The sequence below is a fragment of the Castor canadensis genome, chromosome 14 (assembly GCF_047511655.1).
Source record: "Castor canadensis chromosome 14, mCasCan1.hap1v2, whole genome shotgun sequence".
In the NCBI taxonomy this organism is placed as follows: Eukaryota; Metazoa; Chordata; class Mammalia; order Rodentia; family Castoridae; genus Castor; species Castor canadensis.
In genome coordinates, this window is record NC_133399.1 from 30,594,881 (window position 1) to 30,609,457 (window position 14,577).

At 33.8% G+C, this 14,577-nt stretch overlaps 1 protein-coding gene across 1 annotated transcript; it reads right to left on the minus strand.

Moving 5' to 3' along the window:
• Positions 1–1,153: 1,153 nt before the first annotated feature.
• On the minus strand, positions 1,154–8,828 carry LOC109702166 (olfactory receptor 7E24-like). Its single transcript, XM_074053297.1, has 3 exons — positions 8,790–8,828; positions 5,615–5,624; positions 1,154–2,046 (listed from the first exon to the last, which is right to left on the minus strand). The coding sequence occupies exons 1-3, from the start codon at positions 8,826–8,828 to the stop codon at positions 1,154–1,156; spliced, it is 942 nt and encodes a 313-aa protein (XP_073909398.1).
• Between the last annotated feature and the right edge of the window lie 5,749 nt (positions 8,829–14,577).

Here is a 14,577-nt window from a genome sequence, read left to right on the forward strand (position 1 = left end):
TAAATGCATAAAATATACTTTCATCATATTCACACACAATTACCCTCTCTTTTCCTCTCCCACCTCTAGCTGTTTCCACCTTCCCCCTCCCAACTACTCCCTCTTTTACTTTCATGACATTTTTTAAAATCTCGGTTCTCCATATGAGAGAAAACATCAGATATTTGGCTTACTGAGTTTGGCTTATTTAACTTAGCATGATGACCTCCAGTTCAATTCATTTTCCTTCAAAGGACATAATTTCATATTTTATGGATGAATGATACTCCACTGCATATAGCTACAATATTTTCTTCCATTGTGCTATACATATTTTCATACTGTCCTCATGATGGCAAAACTGTCATTCCAATAGTCATCCATACTTCCTCACATTCTGCACTTGTTGGAATGGGATGTCTCTGCTTGAGGCATGACCAAAATCTTGAAATCACATATGACATACTTGCCTCAAACCCAATAAAGGATCAGTCCTTATCCTTATTGTTGAAGAAACACAATGTCCAATAAAACCTATTGTTGCAGACACATAAAGGAGGAGGTGACACAGGTAAGAACCGAATTGAAGCAAAGCTATCACAATGAAAGACTGGAGGAACAGACTGATCAATTGCTATTGCATGACATTGGAGACTCAATGCAAAGATCTCATAAGTATCTATATACTTCTATATTATACCATTCCTTAAGGGATTCTTAATAATAATGGAGGAAGAACAAGAGAAAAATGAATGTCCACTAAATTCTGGAACTTCTTTTTAATTTGAAGGAAACTTGTATCTATTATTATTTTTTTACTTCCCTATTATTAAAAATTCTTATTTTTGTGTCTATTTTTACTATATATATACACATACATTTGTATAAATTTAGCAATTTAACCATTTTAAGTGTACACTACATTTACATTAATTACATGCATATTGCTTTGCATGCATCATCATTTTTTGCCATAAAATTCCACTTTCTCCAAATGACACTTTGCACCCAATTCTACCACCAGAAACTCATTAACCACCATTCTTGTATAAAACATGAAGAAAAAAAATCAGAGACATTAAAGATTAAATTGATGTGAATATGAATCTGTTTACTTTTGCTGCATTTTGTAGCCTACACATTAAAAGAAAATCCCAGGTTTGGTGTGATTATACTATCTAAAATGGAGCATCTTCAGGGCTCTATTTATATCCCTGTTCCTCAGGCTATAGATGAAAGGATTCAGCATTGGGGTGACCACAGCATACATAAATGTGGCCACCATTCCTTTGCTGGGAGAATGTGATACAGATGAACCAAGGTACACTCCCGTGCCTGTTCCATAAAACAAGCAAACTACTGACAGGTGAGACCCACAGGTAGAGAATGCTTTATACCTCCCACTTGCTGATGGGATTTTTAGAACAGAAGAAACAATTTTGTAGTAAGAGAAAAAGATCCCTGAGATGGGGAAAAAGCCAAATATGGAACCAATAAAATATGTGATTATATTTTTGATTAAGATATCAAAACAGGAAAGGTTAAGAACCTCAGAAGGGTGACACAAGAAATTAGATATTTCTACGTCCTTGAAGCAGGAAGATTGTAACACAATCAAATTGTGCAGCAGCACGTTGAACAGGCTAATGAAGAAACACACTGAAAGTAACAAGACACAGAGGCGGGGGTTCATAATGACTGTGTAATGCAGGGGGTGACAGATTGCCACAAACCGATCATAAGCCATCACAGTCAGAAGCATGTCATCCATACTTCCAAACAGGAGGAAAAGAGACATCTGAGTGAGGCAGCCCACATAAGAGATGACTCTGCTCTGAGTTTGAATGTTCACGATCATCTTTGGGACTGTGGTGGAGCTAAAACCAATGTCATCCAAGGCCAGGTTGTAGAGGAAAAAGTACATGGGGGTGTGGAGGTGGTAGTCAGAGCTGATTGCCAGGGTGATGAGCATGTTGCCAAGCACTGTGCCCAAGTACATGGACACTAACAGGCTAAACAGGATGGGTTGAAGTTCTGGAACCTCTGAGAAACCCATGAGATGGAATTCTGAGACACATGTTATATTTGGTCTTTTTGTAGCCCTTGGATGCCTTTTGGAAGAGAGAATTTATTGCAAAATCAAACAAACATGCATTCAGGAATCTGTAGATAGTTTGAAGTATTCACAAGTAAAGAGTTCACATTTGAAGTACAAAACGTTAAGCAATATTTTTCAGCTCTATTAAACTGAATATTCTTGAATTACTTCATTATTGAATTCTTTGATACCCACTTCCTTCTATTCACATGATTTATAGTCACTCACCTGGATCCTAAAAGGCCAAAGAACTTTAGAATTAACAAAAGTACAAAATTGTAGAATAATATATATATCTACCATCTTTTAGAACAAAGCTCTAATTCAAAGAAATCAAGAAGAATTAAATAGGCCTTATTTGTTCCAAGAAAAATTGTATAAGTTCCTTAATGAGAGTATTTATTAATATTATAGGGGTATCTTGTCTGGACACTAAGAAAATGTTAATAGTTCATTATCTGATAATTAATATTCTGGTTCCAAGTTGTCTACCAGGACATTGTCATCATTTTTCAGTTTTTTATATTCATCTCTTCAAAGATGTAACTTCTTACTGAAAACCTGTTTGTTTATTTTTAAGATATTTAATATATAACTCTTATCCATGGTTCAGTTAACTTCAATTTTAGAAAGAGGGTCATATGACACAACATGATGATACTCTGAACATAAGCATGACATTACTGCACACTACACCAACTGAAAATCTTGAAAAAATGATAAGCATAGCCTGACTTCTTTACTTCTGTGCAGGTTGATTTAACTACAAACTACACAATAAAATGTAAATGCAGGAAAGACAGATGTTTACTTATTTACTTTGTTTCATGCAATGTAGTAGTGTTCTGATACACTTCATCTTTTTCCTGATCACAGAAATTCTTCCTTAGATTTGAATAGTTTAGCACCATGATAAGATCCAAAAGCTAGGTATGAGTTCCATTCTTATTTCTAACTAAAATATTATCACGTCAGTCTTTCCTGATAAACAGATTGCAAGTGTCTTATTTGTAGTGTAGTTTCAATGTCAATACACAGTACAGTTTAAATGTATATGGAATACAGAGAACTACATAAAATAACCATACATAAAACACACCTAAAAGAGAAATCACAGAAAATAATGTAAATAAGATTGTAAATGATGTAATCCTCCATCACTTGTAAATTTTGAGTAATAATTAATTCATTTGTATGGCTATCATAATAGAGTATATAAAATATTCTAAATTGCATAACTTGTGTTTCTAAATATCAAGACCCTCTGGTCTCAAACCAAATCCAATTTAATCAGAAAATGTATATTTGAAATTCTTGTGTTATTTTTTTATTTTTGGAGGCAGTAGGGGTTGAACTCAAGGTCTTGTTCTTGTTAGGCAGTTATTCTACCACTAAAACCACTCCATAAGCCCTTTTTGTGTTAGTTATTTTTGAGATAGGGCTTGATTTATACCCAGGTGATCTTCCTATTTGTGCTTTCCTGTCCAGATGGGGATGACAGGCACATGGCAAAGTGTTCAACCATTGATTGAGATGGAGTCTTGCAAACATTTTCCCCAGGCTGCCTTGAACTGCAATCCACCTTATCTCTGCCTCCTGAGTAGCTAGGAATACTACAGGCTTGAGTCAACATGCCTGGCCTTCTTGTGTTGTTTATTACAACCAGATTTGAGACCAATATCTGAACATATTTTCTAGTATTTATAAAATAGCCTGTACATATTAACTATTATTATTATCAGAAATGCAGGATATGTATATTGACAGTATTGACAGATAAGCACATAGTAATATTTGCACAAGAACTTATAAATTACACAGCTATGAAAAAGTTTTCAATTTTGAAATATTTGTATGCCAGCATGATTCCAATTGCTACACACCTAATTAAAACTCATTTTGGACAGTACTGTGGATCTAACTCAGGGCCTTGACCTTTCTAAGCAGGTGGGTCACTTGAGCCCGCTTGAGCGACTATGCAGCATACCATATGAACTAATGAGGACGATGTTAAATGGAGTACATGGCTCTTTTGGCCATGATATAAACACAAATAAGAGCTGTTTGATCTTCTGTCTGATTCTATAGGCTACGCCTAAAAGGAAAACAGTGAAGACAGAAAAAGAGAAGTTTGTTGAAACCACAGTGTTTTAAGAAATGCTTTGTGATATAAGACAGAATCTATTTAATGTTGAATAAACAATTTTTTCTTCTTGCTTCCTCTGCTGTGTCAAATTACTGGTACTTAAGAATCAGAAACGAAATAAAGCTAGTGATACATTTCTGTATACATTGTGTATACATATATAAGCACAAGAGTAACATATTCAGGATTCTGTTACAGAAATATAAAAACCAATAACTTTAGGCCACAGAAAAAATTTTAATGAGATGAAGGTGAATTTTATCATTATTCATAATTATATCTCTTTTATAAATCTTTTATACATTCATCAAACTTTAAAGCTTTATAGAGTACCCCTTATCTGCTTAATCCTTTCTCAGGGATGGTGCTTCAACAAAAAATCAACTCAGATAACGATAATAATTCTTACAGATACTGACAACAATATTAAGAGAAGCTTCCAGGATGCAAAATTAAATTGTTACACTTTGACCAATGCACTAATTTGTTTGTTATTTAATAACACAAAGAAAGTTTTAAGTAGAGATTTGGAGCTCTTAAGCAAAAAGGTCAGTTCAGGTATAATTTTGAACTCTGTTCGGTTTACGAAATAAGAAATTAATCAAATCCTAACCCTGGGCCTCCTTTTGCTACTGTGTAGACTAAAACAACAAGGGGTAATTTTGTGAGAAATTGAAAGAATATTCTACAGTGGTGGCAGGAGAGATGCCTGTGCTGAATTACTGTGTCCTTATACTTTCTGTAATCTTTGTCTGATCTCTAGCTAGCGTTCCTACAGAAAATGAGTGTGTGCCACTTACTACTCAGTTCTGTGATGTACCATGATTTACACAAAAAAGAACAGGTAATAACATGTCTATTCCTGGAGTGAAAGTACAATGAAATGCTTCTAGATTTTCAAGGGGACAACCTGCCAAGATTCCCCCGGCATTATGCCCTGTGCTCATAATCTGACAGCCTGATACAAACATGGATTTATTATCTTATACCTGCTAGAACAAACTTTAAAATGTGTTCTTTCTTTTTATGAGAGATAATAATAATAAAGCACTTTTAATGAGGGGAGAATGAGGCACAAGAAGTGAAGCAAGTAACATGGAGGACATTGCTCTGTGCCTAGAGTTTGGGAAACCCTCAGTAACAGCTCATGTTGTTCTATTTGCTGGCATCATTCTCCTATTCTCGTGACTAACTATATAGTCCTTTTGGAATGTTCAGAACGTCCCACTTTTTGATGCTATGGGTCAAGAAGTAGAATTTCTAAGAATTAGAATTTTGTGAGTGGAAAGAAAATTTTGAAATACATTTTTTTACCTTCAACTTAATTAAAACCACAAAATTCATGGATTTTATAACTAAAGATTTTATACTGCTATCTTCCCATTGGCTACCCAAAATGTCCTCACGATGAGTAAACAAGTTTTAATTGTCAATCCCATGTCCATCATTTCCCTCATCACTTACTGGGCTACGCTGATACTTTGCTGGATCATGTCAAAGAAGTGCCAATTTAAAGATATTCCCACGCCTACTGCCCAGTGAGGTCACAGGTTCTGTGCACAGGATTGATAAGAATACAGTTGCAAAAAGATCTTCTGGATACATGCAAAGATGGAGGAGCTTGTAGAAGTAGAGCCATATATACAGGAGATGTAAAACAGAGGCCTGAGAAGGACAGGAGGATTATTGACTTCATGTTACCTTTGAGACTCAATGCACAGAACTCATTACTCAAATTGGTCCATGAAATCCCAGGTTGCAAGGACTGCCTAAAATTAATGGAAGAAGAAAAGGAGGAGAAAATTACTGTCCACATATAAGTTTTCAGATCTTTCTCTACTTAAGTGTAAATGATGTGTACTATTTACTTTTTTCATTTCTATATAATCTTAAAGTCACAACTGAGTTTATTACCATTTTGATGGGGGAAATGAAGATCAATTTTCTTAAGATATAATATGAAAAGTAAATATAGTAGTATAAAATGTAATACCCTTTTCCATGAAATAAATGAATTTACATCTGCATGTGGATTTAACTCTGTGTATGAAATACACGCACCTACATTTACACTTTCTCTACTATATTACCTGACATAATTTAATTTTTAAGTTTATTGATATGAAAATTCATTCAAAATTGTTGTGCATTTCTCCATATCACAAAAGTAAAAATTTCTATACAACATGTGGTTGGAGGATAGTTATATTTTTTCAAATTGATGCACATTTGCTTTTGCTAACAGTTACCTACCTTGTTTGCCCAAGCAAAAATATGTATGTCATTATTACATGTGTATACTTTTCCTTCATAAGTAATATCAAAAGCATCACTGACAAGTTTCTAGGCACAAGCTTCTAACCCCAGCTACTTGGGAGAAAGAAATAGGAGTATCTTATTTGAAGGACAGCCCACGTACAAAGTTACCAAGGCCCTGTCTCACAGAAAAAGCCAGTTATGGGATAAAATAACTGTAATCCCGGTTACCTGGAAGAAAGAAGTAGGAATATCATGGTCTGAGGCTGGGGAAAGTGAGACCTGATCTGAAAAACAACTAAAAGCAAAAAGGATTGGGGATATGGTTCAAGTGGTAGAGCATTTGTGTAGCAAGCACAAGAGCCTAAATTCAGAAAACTATCTGTCTATCTAATCTTTTCTCATATATTATATATATACATATTCCTATATGTAGACAGATTTATACACACATATGTACACATATATATGTGTGTATAAATATATATATGAGGATTTATATATACATATGTGGGGATTTACATACATTTATATATATTTATATATTATTTGTAAATCTATCTATATATATATGTTTATATCTTCTCTTTTTGTCATGGGTAGACTTCAAATTTTCATAAATATAGTTTATATTAACTCACATGGTCTTTCAACATCACTGACAATAGATGTTGCCATTTTACTCATCAAGGAATAATATATAATGAAATATTAATATTCCTGAACTTTCAAATTTCATATAGGTTTATTTGTATCAGCCCATTTAAATTCAGTAATATATTTGCTGCCTATGACTTTTATGTACTTTTCCCCCCTTGACTCTTTTGAAAAGTGTGGTATAGTGTTTAATTTTATCTTCTCATAAACCCTATTTATTACAGTTGTGGAATTTAGTTTCAGAGAAACTATCAAAAACAAGATTAAAGTGCTAAGCTTCATTTACAATGTTAATATATTTTCTCATCAATCTGGCCTCTTACATGTACTGCAACTGTCCTACTTCAGCTACCTCAAAGCAAGTCCAAATTTCTATGTTCTCAGATAACAGTATGATTTAAATCAGAAATAAATGCAGAAGAAAAAAAATACAGGAATAATACAATGCACCCAAGCATTTTTTAAAAAGTCTTACTGAACTAATGATTATTTGTTGATTTGGTTTTTAATTTTTTGAGCTCTTCATATACTCTGGGTATTAATCATTTGTCAGATCAACAACAGGCAAATGAATGCATCCACTATGTTATTCAATATGGACTTTCCACAAAAACTAAAAATATAAATGCCATAACATGCTGATTTACTACTTCTTGGCAAAAACGTTAGTGCATGTATATCATTATAGTACAGAAATAAGTACACACACATCTTTATTGTAGCCATCTTCACAGTAGCCAAAATATGAATTGCGTCCTTTGTTGTGCACCAGTGGCTAACGCCTGTAATCCTAGCTACTCAGGATGCAGAGATCATGAAGATATAGTTCAAAGCCAGCCCAGGCAAAGAGTTTGCAAGAGCAATAAGAGATGCCAAAGTGGCTCAATGAGTACAGTGCCTGCCTAGCAAGCATGAGGCCCTGAGATCAAACCCCAGTACCCCCAAAAATTAAATTATGTTACTTATGTGAAAATGGGTGGAACTGGAGATCAACATGTTAAACAAAATAATTCAAATTCCAAAAGATAAATTTTGTCCATTTTCTTGCATACAGAATGTACGACAAAAATTTTTCAAAAGAAAGAATATTGTTAGCCTTTTTAATTGAGTAATGTGATGTTTCTATGTCCAATTTATCATAATGTCTGTTCATTGTTATTTACAATATTTATATACTCTAGCCTTATACCAAGCAATTTAAAAACAATATCCACATGTGACTTTTGCTGTGATCTTTTCTTTACTTTTTCATTACAAGCTTATATTAATTCTGCATGTATTGGTTTCATTATGACATTCCCTAAGAGGTATATCATGTACTTTGGTCATATTTTTCCCTTTATTACTATGTTTTTTCATATATCTGAATTGACAACAACTACCTTAAAAGATTTCTTGATATTTGGAAAATGTGTCATTAATATTAGCTAATGCTAATCAATTAGTTAATTAATATTAACCAATACTGTCCATAATACACACTTCTATTAAAATATAAAAAATAGTGATATGTGCCTTAGAATTAATATTTTGTTTTTAATTAAATGTTTATCCAGGAACATTCAGTTATTGTTAATTGTGCAGGGTTCCATTTATTTGTTTGCATACTCTCCAAGGGAAGACACTGGAATAAATTTTGTGATAAGAGTTTACTCTCAGTTTTTCCATGTCACTATTAATGTGTATACACATTCACATTTCTACAGGAAACTTACAAAAAATACCCAAATCTCATATAAGTAATATCCAAAATAACCTGTGAAATGTAGAGGTTTACACTTATATGTTGATTTGAATCTCTCTTTGAATTACATATAGCTATACCAAATTAATTAATTAATGGACATAATTCAATTTTATAGAGGGACATTGCTTGATCATTTAAACTTCTTATGTTTCTCTTCATATAAAAAAAGTGAATTTCTGTCTCTTATGCAAGTAAAGGTTATTAGTTTGAAATCCAAAAATTGATGCTTGTTCAATTTTTTAAAATCCTACATTTGTTGTCTAAATAAGAAATCAGTCATTATCAAATATATCCTCTCATTCTGATGTTTCAATAATCTTGAAACAGATCTGCAATATATACTTAGTAACAATAAATCACCAATAAATTTTCTCTGTTTTTTTTCCCTCTGGTGTTTTAGGGAATTTTTCTATATGGCTCTAGTACAAGATATGGTGGCCTGGAAAGGGTGTCAAAAATGAATATTTTAATCAATACCATTGACCTACTGCTAAATGCAGAGTGTGTTTATGTCTCTCCGCCTCTCTGCACCAATACTCCTTTCTGGAAATATGGATAAGGGTACCCATCTCCATCCTATGTGTGACAGCAAGTTAAATTTAGGAACACAACAAACATTGGGCCATTGTGGTATTTTTGCAGTAAAGAACAGCATCATTATGAAAAATAAGTTTGATAATGATAAAATTGAGAGATCCAACATGGCAGATAGGAGAGGCAAACAGGTTTTCTGAGCTCTGTGATTTCAGAAACTACTTGGCAGCTACATTTGAGTAATTATGGTTCCTTTTATCCAACTAAATAACTGCCAAGCATAAGGTGAACATAAAATTCAAGGTCTGACTCTTAAAACAGCTTTTAAATGCACCTAACAGCTGGGGAAATCCCAGCGCATGATCTACTTCCTCAGTAGAACCTAATTGGCTCAGCAAATCAGGGACAGGATTGACAAATGGGACTACATGGAAGCTTCTGTACATTGAAAGAAATGGTTTCTAAATTGAAAAGGCCACCCACAGAATGGTAGATAATCTTCACCAGCTATACTTCAGACAAGGGACTGTACAGGGAGCACAAAAAACAAAACTTCCAAAAATTCAATGACCCAATGAAGAAGTGGGCAAATGAACTAAATATAACCTTTTCAAAGAAAGAAGTTCATATGGCTAAAAAGTACATGAAAAAATGCTAACCATTCTTGACCATAAAGGAAATGTAAATCAAAACCACATTAAGATTCCACTTCACCCCTGTTAGAACGGCTATCATCAAGAACATAAATGAGGATGTGTTGTCGAGGATATGGGAAAAAGGAACCCTCCTACACTGCTGGTAGGAATGTAAACTAGTACAACCACTATGAAAAACATTATGGAGGCTTCTTAAAAAATCTAAAAATAGACCTGCCATATGACCCAACAATACCACTCCCAGGAATATACCCAAAAGTAATGAGTCAGCTTACAACAAAGACACCTGCACACCCATGTTTATTGCAGCACTTTTCTTAATAGCTAAGCTATGGAAACATCTAGATGTACCCCTTAATGACAAATGGATTAAGAAAATGTGGTATTTATATGCAATGGAATTTTACTCAGCCAAAAAGAAGAACGAAATTTTGTCTTTTGTAGGTAAATGTTTGGAACTCATTAACATCATCTTAAGCTAGACTTAGAAGGCCAAAAGCTGCATATTCTCTCTCATCTGTGGATATAGACAAAATACAAATGCAATAATATTATGAAACACTCATCACACTAAGGGGAGGTCACACATGAGAGAGGTAGGGTAAAAAAGTAGACAAAGAACTTGAATGTGGTTTATATATTCTCTATACAAGAATGACTATAGAAATCTTAACTGGCTGAAACCACCATAAGAAAGGGACTAAAGTAGAATATAGATAATTAGAAAATATAAACCAATTGGGAGGACAACACATTTATACATAGAAATTCCAGAAGGAAACTCCTTATATAGCTACCTTTATTTGAAACAAACAATAATGTCATGCTTTCCTTTTCTCTTCCGAAAAACCAGAGAACAGGAAGACAGAACACCAGGAGAGTCGGCAGCAGTGAGATGGTGGGAGGTTTGGCAGAAACTGAGTAGGAGGATGAATATAGTGCAAAAATTGTGTAATCATGCATATAATTTCAAAAATGGTATCTGTTGTAACTATTCCATGTATCCAGAGAATACATGAAGGGAGGAGGGGATAAAGAGGAGCAGTGGAGAGGGTGAATTCAATTATGATATAGTTGATATATTGTAAGATACTTTGTAAATGCCACAATGTACCCCCATCCAGCACAATAAAAACAATGAAAAAAAACCTATTGCAAAAGCCTTCTTTGTTCAATTTCATATATGATGGACTTCAACCAAGTTCCCTCATCTTAATTTCCTTCCTATACAGTCTTCCTTCACAAATACCCTCCCAACACACACTGTACCAGAAAGACAGTTCTGTCTTTCATTATTACTATCTAAGTTGCTGAATGAACCATGAACTTTAACTGAAGATTAATATAAGGAAATCATAATTCTTGCAGAGTGTTTTCAATATTATAAAACAATGGAATTTGTAGTATTCTTAAAGAACAAAGTGAGATATACTTGACTGTTTTAATTTCCTTTGATGAAAGTGATTTTTCTTACCAATGAAAGGATATTTATTGTTTCCTATTTTTCTTCAAAGTGTAGGCCACATTTAACTGAGATCATGGGCTTATTCCTACTCTTCTAACATTGCTATTTTGAGTGTCATTACAATTAATGTATCAAGAAGGTAAGAAGTAAACAATTCACACAAGAGTTCTAAGATTAGGTTTGTGACAACTGAAAATTATTGCTGGAAATATATGAACCTAAAGTGTGAATATTTTACTTATAAATCAATGAATTCAAAATATATTCAGAGTGCTGAATGTACATAATTTATTTTTATACAACACTTGATGTTTTTCTAAATGGGGTCCAAGCGACTTAGAAACAAAAAGTTAACACATCACAGATTTCCTCCTCATGGGCCTCTAAGATGATCCTGAACTACATTCTCTATGCTTTGGATTGACCTTGACAAACAAAACACCTGGTCACAGTGTTTGGAGAAAAACTTATCCTGGCCACGAGCTATGACTGTCAACTTCACTCCAGTTTACTTCTTCGCCAACTTGTCTTTGTATGGCATTGTTTATTGTCCTTTCCAGTCCCAACAATGTTTTGGAAATAAGAATTGATAGCATTCATCTGCTTTGTGATGTCATAGTTGTCATCTTCCAATCAGAATTCTCTTTTTCCAGACTGAAATATCTTATTTTTTCCTGGAAATTTTCTCACTTTTAAATCTGGCCTGCCCAAATCTTTTATTAATATCATCATATATAGTTTTTGTGCCATATATATTTTCCTTACTATTTCAGGCATCCTGTTCTTTTACTATGAAATTGTGTCTTCTGTTATGAAAATTCTATCAAAAGGTAAATAGGGGCCAGTTAAAACTTATGCTTCTGAATCAGCTACTACAGAGCATGTAGTCATTCTTCAGTGCTGTTTGAAATGCATATTATCCAATAATATGACTATATCCTTATTGATGGAATACCTTAATTTGAATAAAAAAACAGAGTTGAAAGGTATTAAGTTCCAGATGTACTTTTTGTGCCATGCTTTTGGTGTAGATGAAGTACCTTCTTAGTTCCATGAATAAATAGACTTTTAGAGATTCTATCTATATCAGCAGGTCAATGGAAGGGGAAAACGTTCATTTTCTGAAACCCATCACTGGGAACTATCCCTTCAGCTGCAGTCAAATGGACTACTATTCCATAAAGAAGAAGGGATTTCTTCTTGTGATAACATAAAGGGGCAATTAGTGAGCAAAATGCAGGTACATTTTTATGTATTTCTCAAGAAAAGACAATGTAGGTAGAAATGACTCACTTTTTCTCAGTAAAAATAATTAATAGTAAAGTAGAATGTACATTATTTGTTGAGAAGGAAAGGAAATTATACACATCAAACTATTATAAAGAATTTCTTGCTCATGTCACATGGAGTAAAACAAAAGGTTTATGAAAGTATTGTTACAGAATTAAGTAATGAGCTAAGTGATGTCCTAAATTCTGGGAATGTCAAGCATATAAAAGGGGTGCATGAATACAATAAATACATGATGTATGCTATATGTAAATATTTCAATAAACACACTAATCGCTATAATGGTTATGTGTTAATGAATACAGATGTTCAAAGAGAATGTATGTGCTTCAGGAAGAAACTTAGCTTGCTGAATTAGCGCGTACATCTCATGGGTAATAACTTTTATTTATATTGTAATACAATGAACTTATGGTAATATTTAAGTTAATTTTTAATGAAACTGCTCATGAATGCATTAGTCAATATTGACATGGAAATACTGAAAAAGAAATCTGTACACAAAATTAATTGAAATAAAATTAGTGGTGATTCAAATGCTATAAATGTGTACAAGTTAGTATAGGTATTGTCTGTTATCAGGAATAATTATAGTTAATATTTATGGAGCATTTTCTTAATGCCAAAAAAAATGCATTGAAAGTGGAGTGCCTGATAATTTCTCTCATTTTCCCCACACTCTTGCTATTTCAAAGGTGTGCAAGAAGTATGGAAGAACAAAATCTAACACCAGTCTCAGAATTCCATATCATGGGCCTCTCAGATGTTTCTGACATGCAGTATATCCTATTTGAGATGTTCCTATGCATATACCTGGTCTCAGTGTTTGGGAACCTGCTTATCATCCTGGCCATCAGCTCTGACTTCCAACTCCACTCAACCATGTACTTCTCCTCTACAACCTGTCTTTGGCTGACATATCTTTCTTCTCCACTACAATCCCAAAGATGATTGTGAGCATCCAAACCCACAGCAGAGAGCCATCACTTATGTGAAGTGCTTGTCTGAGATGGATCTTTACATAAGTTTTGGATATATGGATGACATGTCTGACTGTGATGGCCTACGACTGGTTTGCATCCATTTGTCACTTGCTGAATTGGTGAGTCGTCATGAATCTTCACCTCTGTGTCTTCTTGGTTCTGCTGTCATTTTTGGTTACATTTTGGAAGCCCAGCTGTACATTTTAGGTGCACTACACATTACCAATTTCCAGATTATAGAAATCACAAACTTCTTTGACCCTTCTCAAGTCCTTAGTCTTTCCTGTACTGACACCTTCATCAATAAAACACTTAAATATATCATCAGTACTGTAAATGGTTTACTGCCTATCTCAGCACTCCTTTTCTTTTACTATAAAATTGTTCCCACAATTCTGAGAATTCCATAATCAAGAGGGAAGGATAAATCATTTTCTATGGGTGAGTATCACCTGTCAGTGGTCTGCTTATACTTTGGAAGTGGGCTTGCAATATTTATTGGATCTACCATATCACCTTCTCCCAGAAATAGTGCAGGAGCCTCAGTGATGTATGCAGTTGTCACTCCTGAATTCCCAGTCTGAGGAACAGAGAAATTAAACCTGCCCTTAGGTGGTATTGAAATGACGTAGACTAATTCGATGAGGTATCATGTCAACTTGTGATGTAGTTTTGAAAATAATTTTGATTAGATTAACCTGCATAATACTATACATATTATTTTTCTAAATTATATTGTAATGAACACAAAATAGTATGATAATGA

Coding starts and splice junctions, on each gene's coding strand:
- LOC109702166 (XM_074053297.1), bottom strand. CDS start 8,828: ATGTGTATACACATTAATAGTGACATGGAAAAACTGAGA.